General features: G+C 52.9%; 1 protein-coding gene across 1 annotated transcript in view; it reads right to left on the bottom strand.

The window, feature by feature from the left end:
- The window catches only part of Trpm2 (transient receptor potential cation channel subfamily M member 2), a 63,939-nt gene that overhangs the window by 21,132 nt on the left and 15,941 nt on the right, over positions 1-26,866 (bottom strand). The window contains exons 7-19 of the mRNA XM_045149998.1: positions 25,369-25,430; positions 23,283-23,483; positions 17,324-17,426; positions 15,095-15,216; positions 14,585-14,938; positions 9,982-10,119; positions 7,779-7,908; positions 7,406-7,551; positions 6,605-6,717; positions 4,871-5,084; positions 2,622-2,740; positions 1,933-2,065; positions 1,413-1,584 (exon numbers count right to left, since the gene is read on the bottom strand). Of these exons, the coding sequence (XP_045005933.1) occupies positions 1,413-1,584; positions 1,933-2,065; positions 2,622-2,740; positions 4,871-5,084; positions 6,605-6,717; positions 7,406-7,551; positions 7,779-7,908; positions 9,982-10,119; positions 14,585-14,938; positions 15,095-15,216; positions 17,324-17,426; positions 23,283-23,483; positions 25,369-25,430 (2,007 nt within the window). The remainder of the gene's footprint in view (positions 1-1,412; positions 1,585-1,932; positions 2,066-2,621; positions 2,741-4,870; positions 5,085-6,604; positions 6,718-7,405; positions 7,552-7,778; positions 7,909-9,981; positions 10,120-14,584; positions 14,939-15,094; positions 15,217-17,323; positions 17,427-23,282; positions 23,484-25,368; positions 25,431-26,866) is intronic.

Here is a 26,866-nt window from a genome sequence, read left to right on the forward strand (position 1 = left end):
CCAGGTCAGCCTGAGCTAGAGTGAGACCCTACCTCAAAAAAACAAAAAATAAATAAATTTATTAAATCAATACAAATAAGTCGGGGCCAAAAGAAAGAGCTAAAGCTATAGGCTGCTGGAAGAAGAGCATAGACATGAGTCTGTGGCCTTGGGTTAGGCAACGGTTTCTTAACTATCGTACCACAGTGCCACCCACAGCCACTAGGATGCCAACAATAATTTTGAAATTAACAGAAACAAGAACAGCAAGTGCTGGGCCAGCGCAAAGAAACTGGAGCCCTCAGACATCGTGGGGGGAAACAAAAAGGCCTACACAGCCCCCGTGGGAACAGCCTAGCGTGTCCTCAGCAAATTAAACACATACCCACACAAGAGCTTGCGTGTTCGTGGCAACATTACCCACCGTGGTCAAAACCCAGAAACTATGCAAGGGCTCACCAACCTACCAGTAAATAAACAGTGCTCCATCTATGCAGTGGACTTGCACAGAAAGGAACAACAACAAAAAAAAAAAAAAACCTGATACCTGCTGCCACACAGATAAACCAGACAGCAGACATGCAGACATGGCAGACTCTGTGTGGCATTACACACAGCTTGTGAGAAATGCCCAGAAAGGCAAGTGTAAAATGTGTATAGACAGAAAACAGGTTACTTGCTGCACGGAGCTGGAGAAGGGAGGGCAAAGGCTGCTGATGGGGTGTGGTCAAAAGCAAGCTTCCAGGCTGGAGGATTGCTCAGTGGTTAAGGCGCATGCCTGTGAAGCCTGAGGACCCAGGTTCGATTCTCTCCAGGTCCCACATAAGCCAGATGCACATGGTGGCACATGCATCTGGAGTTCATTTGCAGTGGCTAGAGGCCCTGGTGTGCCCATTCTCACTCTCTCTCTCCCTCTCAATGTGTCTAATAAATAAATAAATAAAAATTAAATCTTTTTTTAAAAAAGCAAGCTGTTGTGAGACACGACGTGTGTGTAAACTGTGTGTGGATGTCTTTCTGGCGTGTGTATTCTCTCCGAAGGACACTGATCTCTAAAAACATACACATGGTAAAAACTCCCCTCTCCATCACAGAGGACAGGGTTATTCCTGACTGGGTGGGCGTGGAGAGACCAGCCAGGGAGACCTTTCATGTTGGGGTCTGTCAGCTGATGCAGGTGTCCCAGGCCACCCTCAGGCACACCTCTAGCTTCTGAGTCCAGCTTGGGCTCTGCTGACACTCTCCTCACCCAGCAGGCAATGCAGGTGCCCCTTGACTTTCTACCCCGGGGCCATCAGTGACCAGAGCAGCACCGAGCCAGTGGAGCCCCTGACACGCCCGGTTCACTGGGAGCCGCCCAGCCTGGCTGAAAACAGACCTCGTTTCCCATGTCAGCGCACCTAACCCCCGCCCCCAGCCGCCTCCGCTCCTACCGTCGATGTAGGTGGGGATCTGTCCAAAGATGGTGAGGTAGGAGTGGTAGACGACCCCTCGGAAGATCCAGTCCACCCGGCTCTCGTTGTGGATGAGGATGGCCTGCTTGGCCACCCCGAAGGACACCACCCACACCGCCAGGAGGAAGAGGAAGAAGAAGACGTCCTTCATCTGCAGAGTGAAGCACTGGGCTGGACCCTGTGCCCCAAATGCCCTCTGCCCGCTGCCACTCCAGCCAGCGCCCAGGAAGCTGAAGAGCAGCCCCCAGAGCCTCCCATGCCCTCAAGGAACAGCACCCTGAGGTGCGGGGAGGGGGTGAGACTACATCGACCCTGAAGGGGAAAGGGCCCACGGGTGACAGCGACGTATAGTGAGCTGAGAAGCAAGAGAAGAAGGAGGCACCCAGCCAGCAGTACCCAGGGTGTGCAGGGAGCCCAAAGGTGAGGCAGGGCAGGACGCGGCGGTGATGGAGAACTCCAGCCCCGGCCTGCTTTCCTCCGAGCAGACACGGCCCCTTACCATCCTCTTCACGATGATGATCTTGGGCCCGAGCGTCTTGCTGATGGTGAAAATGTGCATCAGGCGGAGGCAGAACATGATGAAGTCCAGAGACAGGATGATGCGCCCGGGGTACAGCAGAGCCGGGACGAGCCTGCAGGTGGGGCAGGGCAGACACGCGGCCTCGGGCTCTGCTCGCCTGGGCCACAGCTCCCGCTGTCTCTGCCCGGCTCAGGCGACCCTCGGGGCTATAGGGACCTGAGGACTTTTGGACAAGGTGTCAAAACTCAGGGGCATGTCAATACGCAGGACCTCCGTGGAAAGTCGGCTGTGCTTCAGAAAGATTCGGATTAGCCGGCCGCCGGCAGGGCAGCCAGGCGGGGTGGGGACAGCCCAAGAGACAGGGAGACTTGTCCACCTCTCTCCCGCCCGCCTCACGAGCAGGGAGGATGGGGACGATGCCGCCCGGTGGGGATGGAGGGGCAAAGGAAACATCACGTGTCTGGGAAGCTGGGACACCCCAAGGTGGACAATGAACAGTCACAGGCACCCCTCAACCCCGCTCCCCATCAACACCAAGGGCCAGCAAGGTCTCTGTTCTCATGCCACCCACAGAGACCAGTGACAGCAGGGGTTCGGAAAGCAGCTTGTCAAGGGTGAAGCTGCCTGGGCTGCGCTGAAATTCAACCAAGGGTGCTTCAGCCGCTCACCGGCAGGTCAGACCGGCTATGAAAAGCAGAATGGCTCCGACGTCCAGCTTGTTCCAGAAGTCACTGAAGTACAGGGACGCCATCTTCATGAGCCCACATCCATCGGGATCATAGAAGAGCTACTGAGGAGAAGAGGCGCTGAGCCACGAGCTTCGGGGGGGGGGCTACAGAGAAGAGCCGGTGAGGAGGCCACACCCACATATACCTGAACACCTCACCGTCACCACACCAACATAGAGCGGGTGGAACGATTTGGAGAAGCTGGGGGGCTGCAGGGGGACGAGGTGGACCTCAATGCTCAAGAAGCCCAGGCATAACATGGGGAGGAATGAGTTCCTGCCTGAAGGCCAAATAAACGTGTGTGTGTGTGTGTGTGTGTGTGTGTGTGTGTGTGTGTGTAAGAGCCCAAACCAAAGTAACGCCATGACAGACTTTACAGATATTAACAGGCCTAAGTTTCGGTTTCCCTGCAGGGCCCAAATTACTGACACAGCACTTTACAGTTTCTGGGAAAAACAGCCACAAACTTCTCAGGACCCCAAATAACCCCTGTAACGGGCCAATCAAAAAGGACCAAGTAGATGTTATACATTCCTGTGGCTCTTGTGACTGTAGATAAGTTTGCTTAGCGCTCCTCAGCTACTATGTAACCAATCAGCTTGCAACATGTATACTATTGCTAAATACCAACCAATCGTGTAACTGCTACATTGGAAATTCCCCTTTTCTTTGTTTGAACCTAATAAAAAGCTCCTCCCAGACGCCACTCAGGGCTCTTGGACAGACCCCACTGCGCTGGTAAAGTCTGGAGGCCAAGCTTAAGCTCAAAATAAAGCTCTTTGCTGTTGCATATGCGTTTGACTCTCTTGGTGGTCTTTGAGCACTCCACGATCTGGGCATAACATGTGTGTGTGTATGTGAGAATCCCCTTCCTCCCACAGAGATCTTTGCTCCGGCAGGAACCGCGCCTGCTTCCTGGGACAGCCCTGCGAGGAACCCCCTATGACCTGTCCAGCAGGAGTCCCCGCCCTCCCCTGGAACCAAGCATCCAAGCACAGTGGCCAGGCAGGTGACCCATGGGATCAACCAGATCCCTTCCCTGGGAAGGAGGGACAGACTGCAGGAGAACCGGTTGTCCCAGCCCGTCCTCTGTGCTGGAGCTTTCACATAAAGTGGGCTCAGGGACTGGAATTTTGCCACTATGGAGGGTCTGGCTAAGAAAACCTAAGGAACCCACAGCATGAGAGAATCAGTCTCACTCCAGCCCCACCCAGCCTGGCTCTACACTTCCTTTCTGGGGTTTCACCTTCTTCCTTTGGGTTCCCCCACATGCTGTCTACCCAGTGTAAGCTACACCATACTTATACAGTGGGGACCCCACTTTGGAAAAGGGTTAGCCTGCACCAGGACCAGCCAGGCCACCTGGGAGGTGAGTTCAAGTCCCTGAAGCATCCGTTCTTGTTTATCTAGGATCAGCCGGTCCAGGCGGCCATACAGCGTGATATGCCAGGGTTGCAGAATCCTTGGGCCACATGGGTCCCTGGAGGGGCTAGACATAGGTCAGCCACGAAGGCAGGCTGCCACATCTATGTGACTGACTCCCAGTAGAGGCCCTGGGCCCTGAGACCCCTGGTGACCATGGCCATAAGTGTCATGCATCCTTTCAAGGAGAATTAAGTCCCACAAGGAAGGTACCACTGGACGCTCTGGGTCAGCACAGTCCCTGAGTGGCTAGGGGTCTCTGTACTCGGTTCCCTTTGCTGTCATCCGTCATAGACAAGCTCATGGCTCTTGGTCAGCTTGAGTGTTCTGCAGATGATCAGACCTGGGGTGGTCACGGCCATGCTTGACCGTACCCACACAAAGCCTGTCTGGGCGGGTGCAGTGTGATCTGAGGAGAGGGGACGAACCCTTGGGTCACACAGGACCAGCTCAAGCTCCAGAGGGGCTAGAGTCTAAGGACAGCCAGCCACAGTTACATGACTGACCCATGATACAAGAAGTGATCCAAGGTGAGGGCGTCCCATTTACGGAGTTAAGAGGAGCAGGTGTCAAGGAGGAAATACTGCCTTCAGGGTACAAGGAGGGAGAGCAGAGGGGGCACACACAGCCAATCGCAAGGCTCCCAGCTGGAGGAGCCAGGGCCTGTCTGCTCAGGGTCCTGCTGGGCTGGGAGAGGCTGGGTGGCGGAGCACATTCAGCGCACGGCCCCCGTGAGAAGGCGAGGGACCGGGGGAACGGGCGAGCACCTGGCGCGTCTCCTCGCACACCAGGGAGAAGAGCCAGAGGTAGATGAGGCACTCGCACCAGGACGGTGATGGCTGAAAGTCCACCATGAGCACGTAGGCGAAGAGGCAGAGGAAGGCAAAGTAGGACAGGATGTTCAGGTGGAAGATGACCACAGGCGCGTTGAAGAAGGCACGGACACGGGCCGGGCAGCCCAGCGCCTTCAGCCTCTTCTCCCTGAAGGCGTGGGGGTGGCGACAGAAACCGGAGGTGACTACGCTGGCTGGGAGCCCAGCCTCCCACAGACCTCCCCCCACACATGGGTCCTTGCTGTCCCTAAGAAAGATGCACTCAAGAGCTGAATGTCCCAGGACAGGGGCAGCTCGCCTGGCACCCGAGATCTCACGGCAGTTGTGATCGACCAGCACAAATCTGCCCCACCCTATGGACTACAACTGGACAAGAGGACCAGAACCCTCTCATATCCCACCCAGGGCTGAGGACACTGGATTCTGCCCGGGGGGGGGGTCACTACCTGACTATAATTCCAGGCTGGGTTAAGTGGACACTTGGAACTGAAATGTCCTCACAAGTGGGGACAGCCTATCATTGCTCCCCTCTGGAAGGCGCAGGCTGGGATGGCTCAGCAGTTAAGGCGCTTGACTGTGAAGCCTAACAACACAGGTTCGACTCTCTGGTACCCATGTAAAGCCAGAAAGGTCAGGCTGATCAGGTTCAGCCAAGTCCCCAGGTATTGTGTCTCTTTTTTTTTAATTTATTTATTTATTTGACAGAGAAAGAAGGAGAGAGAGGGTGAGAGAATGGGTACACCAGGGCCTCCAGCCACTGCAAAGGAACTCCAGACACATGTGCCCCCTTGTGTATCTGGCTAACATGGGTCCTGGGGAACTGAACCTGGGTCCTTTGGCTTTGCAGGCAAATGTCTTCACCTCTGAGCCATCCCTCCAGCCCGTATTGTGTCTCTTAAAATGACTATTGGGAAAATAGCTGTAGCTTTGTGTCCCACCACTACCCCCTCAAGGGGTCACTGAAAGGAAAAGGGGGGCATTTTAGGGAACTTTGGCTGCTCCTCCTCCACTTCCCTTAGGACACTCTAGGAACTGACAGCTGCTCAGCTCTGTGTCTCCAGTAGCTAGGGAATAAGAAAGAGGAGGACCACATGACCTGTGGCCGTGGGTGTGGGGGGGGGGCAGTTTGTCTGCCGGCCTTCTGGGCTGGGGCTGGAGCCTGGGATCTGCTCTTGGACTCATAGGAGACCCAGTGGTTCCGCCCAGTACAGTGAGGCGGATGCCTTGACAAGCCCTACACGTCCCCGAGGAGGCCACCAGGGGCGCCAGGCCAGGCCTTGGTCTTCCTCCACCACTAGTCTGGACTCTCCTGGCAGGAAGGGGCTCACCCCACATCCAGGGAGTAGGAAGCTCGGGGGCCTGGTTCCGACTTTCACCCAGACTGACTCAGGCCACCAGGGCCAGGAGGTCCCACTCACTCCACTTCCCCCTCCCCATTCCTGGGGAGCTTACGCTGAGCCAGGCTCACCAGCACCCCCATCTTCCAGAGCCCAGAGGGGAGGGGAGGTCAGGGCTTGCTTGACCCAAGGTGGAAGTTGGAGCACACCCCCCCCCCCAGCACCACTGCTTCCTGCGTAGTCTAGGACCCTGGCACAACTGCAAGTGCAACTGCACTTGTCCCGTGGAAAGAAGACCCCCACCTTCTGTCCTGCCCCAGTCCCACCTCACCTGAAGGAGATGAGACCGGTGAAGAGCAGCGGAAAGGCTACCATGCACAAGACGACCCGCCACAGCCCGTTGTCCACAGAGAGCTGGCCCCACCACACCTTGGTCAGGAAGGCCTGTGGACAGGACAATCTCAAAACAGCAGCTTGCCCCACACATACACACACATACTTCCCCATGGGTGAGTGACAGCCACACCCTCACAATCACCGCTCTCTGATCTCCAGCTGCAGTGGCCAGCGTGGGACAAGCACCCCATCAGCCAGGGTTAAGCCAGGCCACGGGTGTTCACGGGGGTGAGAGGTGGAGAGATGCGGCTCACCCCACGAAGGCTCCTGACCCTTCCTATCTGCTCCCCTTCCCCCAGATTCCATACCCCATCCCTGCAAGGTCCTGAAGCTCTCACACATTGGCCTTTGTTGGCACTGTAGAGCAAGGCTAGACTCCTCCCTTATTTTCCCTAAGCCTCGCAAACCGAGGGCACATGGAACTCCGTGGACATTGTGACGGCTTCTAGAAGGGTGTTCACTCCCTGCTCCCCACTGCTCCAGGAAGCTCCCCCGGATGACACAGGCTCTTCCCAGGTGGAAACCTTCCATGTGGTGCACAGAAGCTGCCTCCGTGCCCACCAGCCACCTGCCTTTGTGGCTTCTTCATTACCAAAGTGGGAGGCAAGCTGGCCCATGGCTGGCAGCAAGTCCCCCACCAAGGATCACCATGCCCCTGCCATTGGCATAAGCAGGGCTGTGGCCACCTTGAGAAGCCCTTGGCCCTGATTCCGGAAGTGGGCCCTGGGGAGATCACCTGGATGCCCCCATGAGACACGAACTTCATGTCCTTGGCCTCCAGGGCCAGCTGCAGGCAGGTGGTCTTGCCCCAGGCCTCTGACACGCGCGTTAGCAACTTCTGGGCTCTCTCCTCGTCCTTGCGGTAGCATTCGGTGAAGACGCCTGCGTGGGGGAGGAAGACCCCCCTTGAGCAGCTGGGACCATCCCTGAACCACAGGGACCATCAGAGAAACAGCCCTCCAGGCAGTGCCTTCAGCAGAAGCAGGGGGCATGGGGTAAGACCAGCATGCAGGGCTGATGTCCCCAGACGCTCAGGCATTGGAGCGAGAAGCCAGGATGTCAGCATCGGAGCTGACACTGAGGGATGAAGATGCCTGGAGACAGCTCACCAATGGCTCTGTGCTCAAACTCATCCGCCAGCGCCAGCATCTCCTCCAGGCTGTCCGTGTCCTCCTCTTCCTTAGACAGCTCCTTCAGGATCTTGCTGCAGGCCAGCGCCGCAGCAATGCAGTCCTGGCTCTAGGACACGGGGTGGGGGGCACTGTGAGGACCGAGGGGACCAGCCAGGCCTGCCCCTGACCCAGAAGCCCATGGTGGTCAACACCGAGACACCCAGGACAGCGTCCTTCTGAGACATCCCACATCGACACCCTCGGGCAACACTGCCTGCAGATCTCCTGCCAGATGGACACTGCTCTATCAGGACCTGGGCAGACCACAGAGGACCTGACCTTCAGCCCTAGATGTAGCCACAAGGGTGACTTAGTGGGCTTTGTGGTGTGTGTGTGTGTTCATGTGCGCAAGTACATTACATATATATTATTCTATTACATATATTACACATTACATACATTTATGTGTTACATAAATGTAACTTGTATGTAAACATACATATATGTATGTAATATATACATATTACATACATTACACATATTATCATACACACACACATATGTGTGTGTAGAACAGAAGACAACCTCGGGTGTCATTCTTCTGAAGTGATACCCATCATTTTTTAATTTGAGATAGAGTCTTTTAGTGGCCTGGAGCTTGCCAATTACACTAGACTGGCTGTCCAGCAAGGCCCAAGGATCCACCTGCCTCTGCCTCCCCACCACTGGGATCACGAGCACACTCCCCCATGCCTGGCTTTTCACTTGGGCGCGAGGGATAGAGCTCAGGTCCTCATACTTGGAAGGCAAGTACTTTGTCAACTGAGCTATCTCTTCAGCCCTGTGGTGGATCGTTAGAAAGAAAAAACTCTTGGGGAGGAGCGAACTATCATGGTTTATTGTCTATAATTATGGGAGTTGACAATAATAATAATAATAAATTAGCCGGGTGTGGTGGTGCATGCCCATAGTCCCAGCACTCGGGAGGCAGAGGTAGGAGGATCGCCATGAGTTCGAGGCCACCCTGAGACTACATAGTGAATTCCAGATCAGCCTAGGCTACAGCAAGATCCTAGCTCAAGAAAAAAAAAAAAAAAACCCTCTTGTGCCTGTCAGGGTGTCTGTCAGTGTGTCAGTGTGTCAGGGTGTCAGTGTGCATGTCAGTGTGTCAGCGTGTCAGCGTGTCAGTGTGCGTGTCAGTGTTCCATCACTGGTGGGAGAGGAGTGCGTGAGACCCCAGACCTCACAGACCACCTAGTGACTGGGAGAGGGCAGTGGGTTCCTCAGGCGTCACTGGTGAGCTTACCATCCCACAAAGCGGCCGTCCACCCATAATCATGCAAGCGACACTAACTTAACACAATGGGTTAAAAAAGACGTGAGGTAGGATGGGGGTTAATGGGGAACAAGAGTGTGTTAATGAGGTAAGAGAAGAAAGATGGAAAGAATAACATCAAAATACATTGCACTGTACAAACGTATGAAACTACAAACACACACACATAGTTTTTTTGTTTGTTTTAGTTTTTTTGTTTTTTTGAGGTAGGGTCTCATTCTAGCCCAGGCCGACCTGGAATTCATTATGGAGTTTCAGGCTAGCCTCAAACTCACAGCGATCTTCCTACCTCTGCCTCCCTAGTACCCATGTAAGCCAGAGGCACAAGGTGGCGCATATGTCTGGAGCTCATTTGCAGCGGTGGGAGCCCCTGGCATGTGCTCTCGCTCTCTCTCTCTCTCCCTGTCTCCCTCTCTCTCTCCCTCTGTCTCTCTCTTAAATAAATAAGTTGTTTTTTTTTTTTTAAAGAGCTAAGATTTTGGGCTGGAGAGATGGCTTAGCAATTAGGTGCTTGCCTATGAAGCCTAAAGACCCTGGTTTGAGGCTCGATTCCCCAGGACCCAGGTCAGCCAGATGCACAAGGGAGCGCACACATCTGGAGTTCGTTTGCAGTGGCTGGAAGTCCTGGAGCGCCCATTCTCTTTCTCTCTCCCTCCTCTTTCTCTCTCTGTCACTCTCAAAGTTTTTAAAAACTTTTTTTAAAAAGCTAAGATTTTGTTCACCCTCACTGGGCATCCCAAGTCCTCCCCGTGCTATAGATCCCACTGCCCTGTGTAGCCAAGATCTACAGCTTGCTGGGGGAGGTGGGGTTCTTGCCCCTGTCACTGATCTACGCAGAGGCACATCTGCAGGTGGTCCTATTACCTGAGCCCAAATGATGCCCGCCAGCTCCCGACGATTCTGAACAACCGCCCAAATGAGAAGGTCACGGACTGGGTCCATGGTAAAGGTGACATGGCCTGGTGATCGCTTGTAGAGGGACCGGAGGCTCACTCCTTGCACCTGGTGGGCAGCAGACAACCCAAGTCCCATAGAGGCCTAGCATCAGAACCTCAAGCTGAACCTGTGTGGTGGTGCATGCCAGCGCTTGGCAGGCAGAGGCAGGAGGATCACTGTGAGTTTGAGGCCAGCCTGAGACTACATAGTGAATTCCAGATCAGCCCGAGCTAGAGCTAGGCACCTCCTACCTCAAAAAAAGGGGGGGTGCTGGAGAGATGGCTTAGCAGTTAAGCACTTGCCTATGAAGCCTAAGGACCCCAGTTCGAGGCTTGATTCCCCATGACCCACGTTAGATGCACGAGGGGGTGAGTTTGTTTGCAGTGGCTGGAAGCCCTGGCGCACCCATTCTCTCTCTATCTGCCTTTCTCTCTCTCTCTGACATTCTCAAATAAATAAATAAAAATGAACAAAAAATATTTTAAAAAAAAAAGCAGACTCTGGGCCACATCCCTGGGGTGGAGCACCTACAGTCTCAGCAGTGCCCTCAGCACAGGTGCTTTTGATCTTGAACGTGCCCCAGAGGCTCATACACTAAGGTCTTAGCCCCCGGTCTGTGGTACAACTGGGAGGTGATAGAAACTTTGAAGGTAGGGCCTACTTAAAGGAAATGGAGTCTCAGATACACGCCCTTGTAGGTGATATCGTGACCTCAGCCCCTTCCTCTTCTGGCTTGTGCTTCTCAGCTGCCAAAAAAAGAGGGAATCGGGCTGGAGAGATGGGTTAGTGGTTAAGGTGCTTGCCTGCAAAGCCAAAGGATCCAGGTTCAATTCCCCAGAACCCACATTAGCCAGATGCACAAGGAGGCACATGCGTCTGGAGTTTGTTTGCAGTGGCTAGATGGATGCCCTGGCATACCCATTCTTCCCCCCCCCTCTCAATTCTTCTCTGTCAAATAAATAAATAAACAATAAAAGGGGGAGTCAGCTCCTTCTGCCACACACTCCCACCTGATGCACCACAGGCTCTAAGACAATGGGCCAACCAGCCACAGACTGAAGCCTCCAGAATCAGGAGCCAAACCTAACCCTGACTTCATCACAAAGAGATTGCCTCAGGTATTTGTCTCAGCAACAGAAAGCAAATGCACCATTATTCTGGAAACATCTGGAGATACCTAAAAACCGGGACACTCACTTGTATCCTTCACAATATTTCAAACCTTGTAACATGCCATGCACCTCAAAGGTCATTAGTCATGGCTAATGTCACCAAAACTTTTCTCAATGAAGTAAGAAGATGACTAGCTATGAGCTCCCTGAGGGACCCTAACAGTAACACAAAAAACAAAAATCCAGCTTCCAGTTAAGTAGTAGATATATTCTCAAATGGTCTAGAAATGACTCCCAAAGGCAGAGAATATACTTTCTATATGACCTGCAAAATCACTCTTCCTTAAATGATTCTAGAAACTTCCTGAAGGTTTATTCCTATATAGAAATTGGTTTATTTTTAAATTTTTTATTTATTATTTATTTGCAGGCGGGGGTGGAGAGAATGAGCAACAGGCCAACTCCAAATGTGTGTCCCACTTTGCGCATCTGGCTTTACATGGGTGCTGGGGAATTAAACCTGCACCATCAGGTTTTGCACGTAATTGCCTTTAACAGCTGAGCCATCTCTCTAGCCCCCAAATTAGTTTATTCTTAACGTCAGGAAAAGCTGCTAAGTACAGGGCTGAAGAGATGGCTAAGTAGTTAAAGACACTACCTTAAAAAGCCTGACAACCTCTGTTCAATTCCCCAGTACCCACATAAAGGTAGAGGCACAAGATGGCTCATGCTTCTGGAGTTCATTTGCAGTGGCAAAAGGCTCTGGTGTGCCCATTTCTAAACAACAAAGCTGTGATTACACAAAGTTGAACTGCCACTGTACATTTGTCATGGGTCAGGAGTGGCATATCTAGGTCAATGGGCTAACAGGAGAACCTGAAAGAAACGGAAACTTTTTCTAAGAAAAAAATGTAATTATGGATGCGATGGAGAAGCTAAACAAAGAAATAATCTCAATAGAAATGGAGAAGGTGTAGCCAGGCGTGGTGGCACACGCCTTTAATCCCAGCCCTTGGGAGGCAGAGGTAGGAGGATCGCCGAGAGTTCAAGGCCACCCTGAGAATACATAGTGAATTCCAGGTCAGCCTGAGCCAGAGTGAGACCCTACCTCGAAAAAAAAAAAAGAAAAAAAAGAAAGAAAAAGAAAAATAAAAGAAATGGAGAAGGTTATTGTAATGGCTACTGGAAAAAATGCACCAGGCCCTGATGGACGTACAGGGAAGGCAGCCGAGCTGGCAGGAAGCCACCCATGCCAGCCACATCAGCCTATCTGGGCACAAACTGCCGTGTCCTCACAAAGTCCACACACTGGTATCAGAATCTGGCTCAGCTAGTCCTCCAAATGACACTCCAGCCAAAGGCTTAGACACTGCAGTGGAGCCGTCACGTAGACACACTGCACGGCGCTCCAGCTGACACTCGAAACAAGGACATGTTTCTCTCTTTGGAAACTGATTTAGATGATGATCATCAGATTCCTAAGTGACAGATGAAAAGCAGTTGGGTCCGTTGACACAGTCCCCAACACAAGTCCATGGGAAATCACAGTGCCCGAGATGAACCCAGACTCAGGCCGGCAGCTCCCACCTCGTGAGGATGGGGTGCTCAGGGCACAAGGACATCAACCCGTACTGTTCCACATCCTCAGAAAGGGAGAATCACGAGCCAAATTCTGTCCCTCTAAAAATCCATGTTGTAGCTCAAACTTGCAATGCAGAATTTGATCTGGAGAAAGGACATTGTGACCATTGATCCTGACTATTGACCTGACAGGATTCAGACCACTTTTGAGACAGACTACCTCTACATGTGTCTGTGAGGGCATTTCTGGAGAGGAGGGAAAATGCGCACTGAACACGGACAGCACATGCCACAGGCTGGGCTCCCAGACTGAATAAAAACGAAGAAGCTTGGGCTGGAGGGATGACTTAGTGGTTAAGGCACTTGCTTGCGAAGCAAAAGAACCCAGGTTCAATTCCCCAGGACCCACGTAAGCCAGATGCACAAGGTAGTACATGCATCTGGAGTTCATTTGCAGAGGCTGGAGGTCATGGAGCACCTATTCTCTCTCTCTCTTTCTCTTTTTCTCTCTGCCCCTCTTTCTGTCAAATAAATTAAATTTAAAAAATAAAAGGAGGAAGCTTGCTGGGCACCAGCATTCATTACTCTCTGCTTCTGACTGTGGATGCAATGTGGCCAGCCACCTCCTGCTCTGCTGCCTTGCCTTCACCGCGGTGGGCTGTACCCTTCGACAGTGAGCCCACCCTTCCTTAGGATGCTGTTTGTCAGGTGTCTGTCACAGCAAGGAGAAGAGAAACTGATACTGGCATTGGTGGAGGTAATGATGTCTAAAGCGAGGGTACAGAGTATCCCCCACCCTCACCTCCACATGAAGACAAGGCAGGAGAACCATCACATGGCTACTGCATGAAGACGGGCCTCACCAGAAACCAGCCCTGCTGGTACTGTGGTCTAACCTCAGCCTTCAAGACTATGAGAACATAACTGTCTGTCGTTTAAGCGCCAGCTCTGCTGTATCTTATGACAGCCCATGCAGGCTAAGGCAGGGAGCATATCCTATTTCTTTGGGTTGCTTGTGTGTGTGTTTATTTGTTTGTTTTTGGTTTTTCGAGGTAGGGTCTCACTCTAGCCCAGGCTGACCTGGAATTCACTATGGAGTCTCAGGGTGGCCTTGAACTCATGGTGATCCTCCTTCCTCTGCCTCCCGAGTGCTGGGACTAAAGGTGTGCGCCACCATGCCTGGCTTGTGGGTTTGTTTGGTTTTTTTTTTTTTTGAGATGTCCCTTTATATAGCCCAGGCTGGCCTAGAACTCTGTATCCTCCTGTCCCAGAGAACTGAGATTACAGGCATGTACCCCATGTGCAGCTAGTATAACCCTTTTTGCAATAAACATAAGAGCTCATTATAAACATAGCTCAAGAACACAGCAAAAGCCTACCATGGAACCAGATGGCATCAGCACCACATCACCAGCACAAGTGTCCCTTCATGCACACACAAGCCTGCGGGTCACTCACAGCATCAGCAACACAGGTCACCAGCACACGCCAGCCAGTGCACACATCACCAGCATGTGTCAGCCAGTGCACACATCACCCAGTGCGCACATCACCGGCACACGTCACCCAGTACGCACATCACCGGCACACGTCACCCGGTGCGCACATCACCGGCACACGTCACCCGGTGCGCACATCACCGGCACACGTCACCCGGTGCGCACATCACCGGCACATGTCACCCGGTGCGCACATCACCGGCACACGTCACCCGGTGTGCACATCACCGGCACACGTCACCCAGTGTGCACATCACCGGCACACATCACCCAGTACGCACATCACTGGCACACATCAGCCAGCGCACGCATTTCCGGCACATGTCAACCAGCACGCACGTTGAGTTTGATGTGTGGCACAGGCAGTGAGAGGCGCGGCCGATCACCATGTCGGGGCCGAGGGTACAATGGCTGTGTGGAGTCCCCCAGGAGCTCACGCAGCACCTGGGCCACGTGGTGCATGTGCAGCCGGGGTGCTGTGGGTGTGCAAGCCAGGCGCTCGGGCTCCTCAGCCAGCGCCTTCTGCAGCTTGCTGTGGAACAGACAGGAGGGCTCCAGGTTCTCGTAGAGGTAGAGCAGGATGTCCCAGGTGACAAACTCCTTCAGCCGCACCCCGTTCTCCAAGAAGAGCTTCACGAACTCGGGCTTATTGGAGATGAGGGCGGCCGTCATCATGGGGTGCAGGTCTGCGGGCTGAGGTTAAGTGTCATACGGTGACCATGGTGCTGGGTCAGTGCCTCCCAGAATCCTGAGTCTGTGGTCTGGCTGGGGCTGGGGTGGGACCTAGCTGGGTCACCTAGCCCCAAGACGAGGCTGGACCCTAGGGCCCCCCCCCCGAGACCCCTGTACCTTCCACTGCCACTCATCAGTGAAGATTTCACTGCGGGCGATGTCCACACGGTTCCAGGCCACTGCCAACTTCAGCTGATGGTCCCAGTTCTCATGGCCAAAGTGGTCTTGGCTCCGAGAAGCTGAGGATGAGACTCATGAGTCAGCGGCTTCGGTCTGGGGCTTGAAGCAGGGCTGGCGAGTTAGCTGCGAGCTCCAAGCCCTCAGTAAAGTGTTGAGCTCAGCGCCCAGGTATGATGGCACAACTACCATGGCACCTGTCTTTGTGAAGCATTTCTCACTTCACAGCAGCTACAGGTCCCCAGTGGCACTCTAGCTGACCTCATTTCCCCACCCCAGGCCCTTTGTGATAGGTGGGCATGACGTGAGGGGAAAGCTCACTTAGTTTATTTTATTTATTTATTTATTTATTTATTTTAGGCAGGGTCTCACTGTAGCCCAGGCTGACCTGGAATTCACTATGTAGTCTTAGGGTGGTCTCAAACTTATGGCAATCCTCCTACCTCTGCCTCCCGAGTGCTGGGATTAAAAGTATGCACCACCATGCCCGACAAAGCTCACATTTTAGTTTATTTTTATTTATTTATTTATTTAACAGAGAAAGAGGGATAGAGAGAGAGAACGGGCATGCCAGGGCTTCTAGCCACTGCAAATGAACTCCAGACACATGTGCCTCTTTGTGCATCTGGCTAACGTGGGTCCTGGGGAATTGAACCTGGGTCCTTTGGCTTTGCAGGAAAATGCCTTAACCGCTAAGCCATCCCTCCACCCCCAAAGCTCACATTTTAAGAAGATGAACCAAGCCAGGCAGGCATATTGGTACGCATCTTTAACCCCAGCACTTAGGAGGCAAAGGTAGGAGGATCGCTGTGAGTTCGAGGCCAGCCTGGCACTACAGAGTGAGTTTCAGGTCAACCTGGGCTAAAGTGAGTCCCTATCTTGCAAAACCAAAAAATGAAACGATGACCCTCTGGTGGGAAGTCAGTTTTACATAAACAAGGTAATGCACCCAAAACCTCCAAAAGCCACAGTGTTTCTTTCTTCACCTCCATTTTAACTATTCACTTCAGCAGTCACCTCTCCCCGATTCCCAGGACACATTTCAGCCAAGCATTCCTGAGTTGGCTTTCTGTTTTAACTTTCTAATTTATTTTATTTTATTATCTGCAGTCATTTAGTTTATTGCCTTATTTGTATATGTGTTTTATGTCTGGGGCGGGAGGCACGCATGCCACAGCCTGTGAGTGGTGGTCAGGGGGTTTGTCTGTGCCCCGTCGTCACGTCAGGGGCTCTTGCTGCTGCACGTGCATGTGGCCTGAGCCCTGCAGATTTTTCTGCCTGTCACTATTGTGGGCAAATTCACCACTCTGTAGTTGGCTTGACGTGGGTTCTGGGGTAATGAACCCAGGTCGTCAGGCCCATACAGACTCTTTCTGTCTGATTCTTTCTTTCTCTCTTTCCCTCTCATAAATAAATAATAGGCTGGGCATGGTGGCACACGCCTTTAATCCTAGCACTCGGGAGGCAGAGGGAGAAGGATTACTGTGAGTTCAAGACCACCTAGAGACTACAGGGTGAATTCCAGGTCAGCCTGATCTAGAGACCCTACCTCGAAAAACTAAAAAAAAAAAAAAAGCCCGGTGTGGTGGCACACATCTTTAATCCCAGCACTCAGGAGGCAGAGGTAGGATGATCGCGCTGAGTTCAAGGCCAGCCTGAAACTACATAGTGAATTCCAGGTCAGCCTGGGATAGAGTGAGACCCTACCTTGAAAAACCAAAAAGAAAGAAGGGAGGGAAGGAGGAAGAGGAGTGACCTTTCCTTTATGGGAGGAAGATTGTTCTGATCTCTTCTCCTCTTTTGACTTGGGAGCGTTCCTGCTTTGCATCCCCTCTTATCTTAAAGCTCCCTAAAATGAATCTCATAATTCCTTAGAAGAGCTGGTGGGGGGGGGGGGGGAGTCTGGAGGGCTGGCATAGCGGTTAAGGCAGATCATTCTGTGGAGGAGCCTCATATGTGACAAGTCACTTGTGCTGTTTGCGGGATGCTTTGACTGCGATGTGTCTCCTTGTGGGTGTCCTTGAGTTCCCCTTGCTGGGAGTTTGCTGAGCTCCTTGAATGGCAGCGTGTGAGGCAGCACAGGCCAGCCGATCAGAGGCCGCTACTGCCCACCCTGAGCACCCACATGCCGACCTCTTCCCTCCTCTTTTCCACATTCCCTCTGCTCACCTTTCAGCAAAGCCTGCAGGATGGCCACGTCCACGTCCTGCTGGCCATCCTTGCCTTCCCGGAAGATGGTCAGCAGCTGTCGCCGCCGGACAATGTCTTGGATCTGCAAGAAACATTAGTTTCCTATGCGAGACGCACAGTGATGGGCAGCTGTGTTGACCCCTTGAGGACACGTGGGATGGGGGCTCAGACAGGAAGCCAGAGCCCAGGCCAAGGCCCACCCTCCCTGTGCAGCCAGGACCACCGTCACCTCACCCCTCTCAGCTCAGATGGTGAAGTCAAGGGAGCATAAGAACCAAACACAATAAAATAAGATATTTAAAAGGGGGGTTGGGGTTGGAGAGATGGCTTAGTGGTTAAACCACTTGCTTGTGAAGCCAAAGGACCCAGGTTTGATTCCCCAGGACCCATGTAAGCCAGATGCATATGATGGCACCTGCATCTGGAGTTCATTTGCAGTGGCTAGAGGCATTGGCACACCCATCTCTCTCCCCCCTCCCTCCCTCTCTCTATCTCTTTCTCTCTCAAATAAATAAATAAAATACTTTAAAAAAAAAAGAATTAAAAGGGGGGCTGGAGAGATTGCTTAGTGGTTAAGATGATTCTTGCCTACAAAACCTAAGTACCCAGGTTCAATTCCCCACTACCTATGTAAGCCAGATACACAAGGTGGCACTTGTGTCTGGAGTTCATTTTCAGTGGCTAGAGGCCCTGACATTACCATTCTTTCTCTCTCTCAAATAAATAAAATATTTTTTTTAAAGATTGCCTCAGCTGGGCGGTGTGGCACACGCCTTTAATCCCAGCACTTGGGAGGCAGAGGTAGGAGGATCACCGTGAGTTTGAGGCCACCCTGAGACTATATAGTGAATTCCAGGTCAGCCTGGGATAGAGAGTGAGACCCTACCTCAAAAAACCAACCAAACAAACAAAAAAGGTTGTCTCAAAAAAAAAAAATAATAATAGGGCTGAAGAGATAGCTTAGCAGTTGCCAGCAAAGCCTGAGGACTCATGTTCAACTCCCCAGGTCCCACATAAGCCAGACACACCATGACACAAGCATGCAAGGTCACACATGCACACAAGGGGGCGCACGTGTCTGGAGTTCGACTTCAGTGGCTGAGGCCCTGGTGTGCCAATATATTCTCTCTCCTACTCTCATTAAAAAAAAAAAAGGGTCAGTCTGTTGGGCTTGCCTCAAAAACAAACAAACAAAAAGAACTGTGACAGTGACTACTACAGTAGATGAGATGTCACCATTCTTTTGGCGTCAGTGGGTACACTCGTGTCTTACTGGGTAGGATGATAGGCAACCTGCCTCCCATGTTAGCTCCCTCTCAGCCTTGGAGGCACAGCAGGTGGACCAGAAGTTCTTGACTTGCTGTCTTGACAATGTCCCCTGCACACCCACTACCTGCCCCCCCCCGCCCCCCACCCCGCTTCAGCAGAGTGTTTCTACAGACCAAGTCAACACGCACTTCCCATGTGGGGGTTTTTGTTGTTGTTTGTTGTTTTTGATTTTTAAAATACCACATTATATTCAGGTTTTACAGAGGAGTGCAGAAAGGGGAAGGCTGGGAGATAAAGTGGGGAGAAAAGAAGCCCAAAGCCCCATGTGGGCCACATGGAGCTCAGGAGTCCATGTGACCAGATATGAATCTGGGGGAAAAAAAAAAGGTTGGAAAGAAAAGAGAAAAGAAGGTTCAAGGAGCTCCTGCCATGTGGGGAGCTGGAGGAGATAAGTAAGCCATGCAGAGTGTAAGGGCTGGGGGACCCTCCTGGCTGGGCCTGGGCTAGGGCCGAGGCCAAGGCCAGGCCGAGGGAAAAACTCACTCACAGCCAGAAGTTCCCAAGTGATCAGAGAGCCAGAGAGCCTGCCCTCCCCTTGCAAAGGTATTTGTAACCTTCACAATGGGTTTTTAAATCCCCTGAAATAGACAGTTGAAATTAACTGTCACAATAGGCATAGGAACAAGCCGGGCCAAGAGAGGAGGAGGCAAGGCTGGTGTGACGAGCCAGGGGAGATACAGGGAAGGGGAATGAAGCTCCTTCTGGAAGCAGTAGGGAAACCATGGCAACACTCAATTGTGGACTGTCCAAAGGGGCTTGGAGGAGGATCACTGGCGACAGGCAGAGCTGATGGGAGGTGTTATGATAGATGTCAGACAAGACAGCCCAATGTAGATGGGCAGCTGGACAGACTGACAGACACATGGCTAGAGAGCTACATAAATGATGTGTGGATGAATGACTAGAGATACATGGAGGGTAGATAGGTACATACATAGGTCCTGGGGAATCGAACTTGGGTCCTGAGGTTTCACAGGCAAGCGCCTTCACTGCTAAGCCATCTCTCCAGACCCATTGTCACAATCTTGATGTTGTTAAGCTAATGGCCAGTCCAGTCTGTGTCCTCAAACAGATCCTGGGCCAGCCGTTTGCAACCATCACTCTGGGTTACTCACAGGATCGTGCTGGAGTCCCAGTCCCAACATGCACTGCCACTGAGAACTGTTTCCCACTGCTGCACAGGAACTATGGAGAACTTTACTTTTCAATCAACTTTTCTTGTATGAAAAAAAAATCCACCCAGATGAGCTGGGGAGATGCCCCAGCAGTGAAGGCACTTGCCTACGAAGCCTCAGGACCCAAGTTCGATTTCCCAGGACCCATGTAACGTCAGATGCACAAGGTGACACATGCATCTGGAGTTCATTTAGATCGGCAAGAGGCCCTGGTGTGCCCATTCTCTCTCTTTCTATCTGCCTACCTCTTACCTTAAATAAATGAATAAACAAATCAATAAATAAAATATTTAAAAAATACCCAGGGCAAGCCAGGTGAGGATTGCCATGAGTTCAAGGCCAGCTTAGGCTACAGAAGGAGTTCCCAGGTCAGCCTGGGCTAGAGTGAGACCATATTTTAAAAAAAAAGAAAATAAATAAAATAAAAAAAACAAAACAGGGAGTGGTGGTGCCGGGGAGATGCCTTACTGGTGAAAGCACTTGCTTGCAAAGCAAAAGGACCCAGGTTTGATTCCCCAGGAACCCTTGTAAGCTGGATGCACAAGGTGGTGCATCCACCTGGAATTTGTTTACAGTGGCTACAGGCCCTGGTGTGCCCATTCTCTCTCTCTCTCTCTCTCTCTCTCTCTCTCTCTCTCTCTCTTTCTCTCTTTCTCTTTCTCTCTCTCACATAAATACATAAAAATAAATATATATTTTAAAGGAACACCCAGGGGATTAATGAGACCTGTGAGGGCTTTTCCAGAAAGCATTAACAGAGGTGAGGAGACCTGCCCTGAATGAGACAGCAGTAACACAGAGGGAAGAAAGCCGGGCACCGGCACTCCCTCTCTCTGCCTCCTGACCCACGGAGGCAGCCCCGCCCTCCGCTGCCACAGGCCCTCCGTGCCTTCTCCGCCCCGGCGGGCTGCACCCTGTCACACCCTCAGCCAAGACAGTCCTTCCTCCAGTTACTTCTGTCGGGCATTTGGTCCCAGTGATGACAAAATTAAGCAATATACAATAAAACATCAAATTATATATGTTTGAATTATTGACTAGGAAAATATACAGATATCTAAATCTTAATAAAGAAGAAAACAACGTTTCTTTTGAAAAAATAAAAGGAGTAAGCAACATACCTGTAGACAGACTCCCCAAGCCAAGCACACTCATACATCATCAAGACCCCACTGGCTCCCCAGCCTCACAACCCAGCTTTCATGGCAACTTCAAGAGCCTCCTGGGCTCCTCAACCCCGCCACCTCCTCTCCCCGCAGCAAATACCGCGTTGCCCAGGTCTGTGCAGTGAAGCAGCTGTCATGTAGCAGGGCCAGGGCCACACAGGGCTGAGCTCATCACCATGCAGCTACCTGTCAGGGTGATCTTACGCATTCCTCGAACCTCTCTGACACAATGAAAAAGTCTTGCTGAGGACACAGAGAAGCCACTTCACGCCGCGTGGTGGCTCACCCTGCAGCGACACTCCTCAGCAGGGGGGCCACGCCTGAGGGCAGCACTTCTCCCCCATCCATCACCCCTGCCACCCGCTGCCACACTCAGCAACCCTGGGGACGAACACAGGTAACAGTGGCCCCAGGCCCAGCCCAAGGTGGCTGTGTACACAACCCGTTTTCCGGGCTGGAGAGATGGCTTAGCAGTGGAGGCACTTGCCTGCAAGGCCTAAGGACCTTTGTTCAATTCTCCAGGTCCCATGTAAGCCAGACACACAAGGTGATGGAAGCGCGCAAGATTGCACATGCTCACAAGGGGGCGCACGTGTCTGCAGTGGCCGGAAGCCCTGGCATGCCAATTCTCTCTCTCCCCCTCCCTCTCTCTTCCTCTCTCTCTCTCTTGTTCTCTCTTCCTCTCTCATAAATAAAATAAAATAAAAAATAAAAAAGAACATTTTCAGGCCCTTGATTTGGCATCAGAGACTGGGTTATAAAGAAAATGAGGGCTGGAAAGATGGCTTAGCGGTTAAGCGCTTGCCTGTGAAGCCTAAGGACCCCGGTTCGAGGCTCGGTTCCCCAGGTCCCACGTTAGCCAGATGCACAAGGGGGCGCACGCGTCTGGAGTTCGTTTGCAGAGGCTGGAAGCCCTGGCGTGCCCATTCTCTCTCTCTCTCCCTCTATCTGTCTTTCTCTCTGTGTCTGTCGCTCTCAAATAAATAAATAAATAATTTAAAAAAAAGAAAATGAGCACTTTTGGACAACAGATTAAATTCACTTCTCTGAATTGCCTGAATAATTTATACCGTAGCTGAGAAATGGCTCAGGGGACCGCTTGACAGCTCCCAGACAGCAAGTATAAGAAGCGAAAAGGAGTCCTGAGGGAGGGCAGGGAACTCACGAGAACTCATGCTGCTTCCCTGCTGGGGACCTTGCACTGTCCATACCAAACAAGGTCACTCTGGATCCTTGGCAAAGCCAGAGAGAGGGCACTGTGCCACCTCCGACCCACTGTTGCCCCAGGCCTGCAGCCCACCTGCGTCAGTGGGCCATAGCCCAACATGGCAGGCTATGTGGCTAGCGGGTCTCAGCCGCCCACAGAACCCGAGTTCAGCTCAGCTGCAAAGCTCACGCCGGAACACAGAGCTGGACGTGGGAGCCCCCGAGATCTATGACCCCGTCTGTCTCTCCGGGAGGAATCCCCAAAGGTGCCGATACGCGCTGCTCTGCCAACGACTTTACAGAGGGGAAACAGGCTCACTGCGGTTTCCCCTCCTGCAAGAATCCTGCCAGTAAACAGAGAGCAGGCGCTCTTAGAGCTCATGGGCCCCTGGGCCTGGGGTTCTGAGTGTGACAACGAGCAGGTCAGGTGAGCACAGGAACCAAGCCAATGTTGGAGGAGCTCTGAGCTCAAGCTGGCCCCGCCAGCCAGGCAGAGGTTACCTGCACAGGGAAGGCCAACAGGTCACAATCCTTCACAGGGACACCCTGTGGGAGGGGCTATGGAGGGCACCTTGTAGCCACAGTGTCCCTGCACAGCTCGTCAGTGGCCCCCACAAAGTCCAGCTTCTGGACTGCAGAGATGAGCACTTCTGAGGTCACTCCACTTGGGCTCCTAGGAGGCCACAAGGCTGGGCCACACCCTGCCACTCACTGCTGGGGTTCCTTTGCCACAGAGAATCTCAGCCAAAGCCCACGTGGTGCTCTGTAGCCTTGCCGCCCCTCCCCTGGCAGCCCACCACTAACCCAGCAGGCTGTTTGTCCCAGAGCAGCCTCGCCCAGCCCTGCCGCGTCCCAGCCCAGCCCGGACGTTCTGCATCAGCCCTCCCTTGGCATAATGACAAGGGACCCAGCCTCCCAGAGCCCACCAAGAAAGCTTCCTGCCTGTCCTGGGGCTCAGAGTCTCCCACTCTCTGTAAACCAGTCCTGCACCCACCCAGACCCGCCCCGGGCCCCTCCAGGGATCAGCGTCACGCCTGGAGGCCACGTGCTCGTCGGTCTCACCTTTTTGGTCCACTCGATGATCCAGCTTTCGGTGAAGGTCTCGAACATCTCCTGGAAGAAGATGCTGAGCTTCTGCTGGATCAGCAGAATGGTGATCTCAGAGACGGGCAGGTTGGCCACCTGGGCGATGACGTCGGCCACCCGGCCAGAGCCCTCCACGATCACGCAGGGCGTGCCATTGGTGATAGCATTGTAGATGGTCTGCAAGCAACCACGAGGGCCAAGCCTGAGGGTCATGGGTGAAGTGGGCAGAGTCCTCGCCCAGGGTTGGCCCTTTTGAGACAGCATCCTCCATCCGTGGCTAAGGCCACCCTCGCTTGCTCAGATGAGCCCACGAGGCTACGACTCAGGGACTCACTGGGTGTCCTCACTGCTTGTCACACCCCCCTGCTCTGGGGGACAAAACTGCTACCCCGGGGGCAGGGGTGCTAAGTGCAGCATGGCTCCACAGCAGAAGAGCCTCAAAGAGAGCTTAGTCCGGGCAGGACCCGATCCTTAACACTCTACAGATTCCCTGTGGCACAGAGGCCCAGGGACTCTTTCTATCCCCTGGGATTAGAAAACAAGAACAGGAACATTTTCAATGAGCTTGTATCAAACGCCTTTAACCACTGAGCCAATCTCCCCAGCCTCAATGACCCTGCAAATAAAATGTCCGCCACCCATCCACGCGCTCCTACAACAGGCGGAGCTGGCTGAAGTCCACCACGGGGCAAACGACACGCAGCAGAGCCGCTCCAGAAGGAAGGTCCAGGGCTGGGGAGATGGCTCAATGGATAAAGCGCTTGCCATGCAAGCACAGGGACCTGAGTTCAGATCCCCAGCAGCCCCATAACCCCGGATGCAGAAGTATGAGCGCCTGTGATCCCAACACTCCCATAGAAAGACGGGAAGCATGGGCTGGAGAGATGGCTTAGTAGTTATGGTGTTTGCCTGCAAAGTCACAGGATCCCGGTTAGACTCTCTAGGACCCATGTAAGGGGACACATGTGTCTAGAGTTCGTTTGCAGTGGCTGGAGGCCCTGGCACACCCATTCTCTCCCTCTCTCTCTCCCTCTTTCTCTCAAATAAATAAACAAATAAAATATATTTTTTAATTTATTTATTTGAGAGCGACAGACACAGGGAGAAAGACAGATAGAGGGAGAGAGAGAGAATGGGCATGCCAGGGCTTCCAGCCTCTGCAAACGAACTCCAGACGCGTGTGCCCCCTTGTGCATCTGGCTAACGTGGGACCTGGGGAACCGAGCCTCGAACCGGGGTCCTTAGGCTTCACAGGCAAGCACTTAACCGCTAAGCCATCTCTCCAGTCCAAATAAAATATTTTTTTAAAAAAAGATGGGAAACAGAGACAGGAGAATCCCCAGAAGCTTGTAGGCCAGCTAGCCTCGTGTACACAGCATGAACAAGACACCCTGCCTCTGCTGGGCCTGTGGGGCACGCCTTGAATCCCAATACTCAGGAGGCAGTAGGAGAATCACTGTGAGTTCAAGGTCAGCCTGGTGAGACCTGACCTCTCAAAAACCAAAGGAGAGAGAGAGAGAGAGAGAGACCCTGCCTCAAGCAAGACAGAAAGTGAGAACCAACATCCAGGGTTGTTTCCTGACCTTCACACACGACACGTGCACCTGTGCATGCGTGTGCACACACGTGTGTGTGCACACACACACACACACACACACAAAGAGAAGGAAGGAGGTCCATAGAGCAGCGGTTAAAGCCTCTGATGCATCTCCTTTCTATACCGCTGGACTGGAGGTGGGCTGTACTTCGAAAACACTATCTGGGACCTGGGTTGAGGTCTTCTAGAAACCTTTTGGCCTTCTTGAGGAGTCCTGGAAGCAGATAGCCAGCAGTCCCTCCTTGCCCCATGCCCACTGCAGCCTACCTGGAGCCATGTCACCTCTCCCATACCAGAGCCCACAGTAAGTTCTTCCTCCCCTTCCTGGAAATGTCACAAGAAGGGCTTCCCTTTCTCCTGTCTCCTGCCACCCAGTCTTGCCAGTGATCCACCAACATGCTGGCAGACACTCCTCCCCCAGCAGCAGGACCTGAGCCCACACGGTGCCCAGCAGGCGGTACTTACGTGCAGCGTGCCGGGGCCGCCCTCCAACACCACACAGACAATGGGGATCTTGATGGCCACACCTAGGCAGACACAGGGCTCACGTGAAGGCCCAGTGGAGGAGGTGTGGGTCCTCCACTGGGGGGGGTGTCACTTTCCCACCCTGCCAACACCAGCCTGGACAGCACAAGCTGGGCAACATGGTGAGTAACAGGCAGCTGCTAAAGACAGACGGCAGCTTGCAGAAGAGCTGCTCCCTCATCATCAAGGAGGACACTGGCGAGCCCCTGCCTCACCCCACCCCATCCGCCACTCCTGCTTGCTTTCCTGCAGAGGAAGGGCGAAGGTGCCCCAGCCTCTCTATCCAGCAGACCACCGTGCCTGCCTGCCTTGCTCAGCAAATATCTGGTTTGTTTTGTTTGGTTGGTTTTTCGAGGTAGGCTCTCACTGTAGCTCAGACTGACCTGGAATTCACTATGCAGTCTCAAGGTGGCCTCGAATTCACAGTGATCCTCCTACCTCTGCCTCCCGAGTGCTGGGATCGGAGGCGTGCATCACCACGCCCGTCTTGCAAATATCTTTGTGGCGCCTCAAACTCCAGGCTCGCTCAAGGGAAGTTCCAGGAGTGGTGTGTGACCTACCCGGCGTGGACTGTGGTGGGACACAAAGCATGCGCCCTCTGTCCTTCCCTTCACCCCCACCTAGCAGGCAGAGGAACTGGCACTCCGCCCAGTGCCAACACGGGTGTTTGTCTTTCCAGACCCCACCCTGGGTTCTGCTAGTCAAATCAATCCTCTCCTGGGACAGGCAGTAGCTTCCCTGGGGAACTAAGGAGAAATCCCAAGTGTGGGCCTGCCCAGCCCGTGAAATCAGAGACTCTGGGGGACATGATTCCAGCATGGAAGGCTGCAGAACCCCACAGGGGAAGCACTGCCTGAGGCATCCTGAGCCACCTCCATGCTGAGCTAGAAAACCCCCATGCCCTCCTCAGGCCAGTGCCAAGTGCTACGCATGCACCTGCCTCCCACAGTTCTGGTCTCCCCGCCCTCTACAAGCTAACCAGGTCAAGCTATGGCTTTGACAACCACCTCTGCTCACATTTTTTTTTCTTTTTTTCTTTTCTTTTTTTTGAGACAGAGGGAGAGAGAGAAAGAGAGGGCACATCAGGGCCTCTAGCCACTGCAAATGAACTCACTCCAGATGCATGTGCCACCATGTGCATCTGGCTTACGTGGGTCCTGGGGAGTTGAACCTGGGTCCTTAGGCTTCCCAGGTAAGTGCCTTAATTGCTAAGCCATCTCTCCAGCTCTGCTCTCATTTCTTAGTCTGAGACCACTTCTGGTTTTAAACGTAGGCTGTTTTATTATCTGACAACAGACAACATATAGACAATGCCATGCTGACTCTCCTTTACTGGTTAAAGAAGCAAGAGAAGACAGCCTCCCCACCCCACCCCGTGGAAGTGTGCAGAGATGCAGGAAAAGAGGCCGAGCGAGGTGGCGCACGCCTTTAATCCCAA

This window comes from Jaculus jaculus, chromosome 5 (assembly GCF_020740685.1).
Source record: "Jaculus jaculus isolate mJacJac1 chromosome 5, mJacJac1.mat.Y.cur, whole genome shotgun sequence".
In the NCBI taxonomy this organism is placed as follows: domain Eukaryota; kingdom Metazoa; phylum Chordata; class Mammalia; order Rodentia; family Dipodidae; genus Jaculus; species Jaculus jaculus.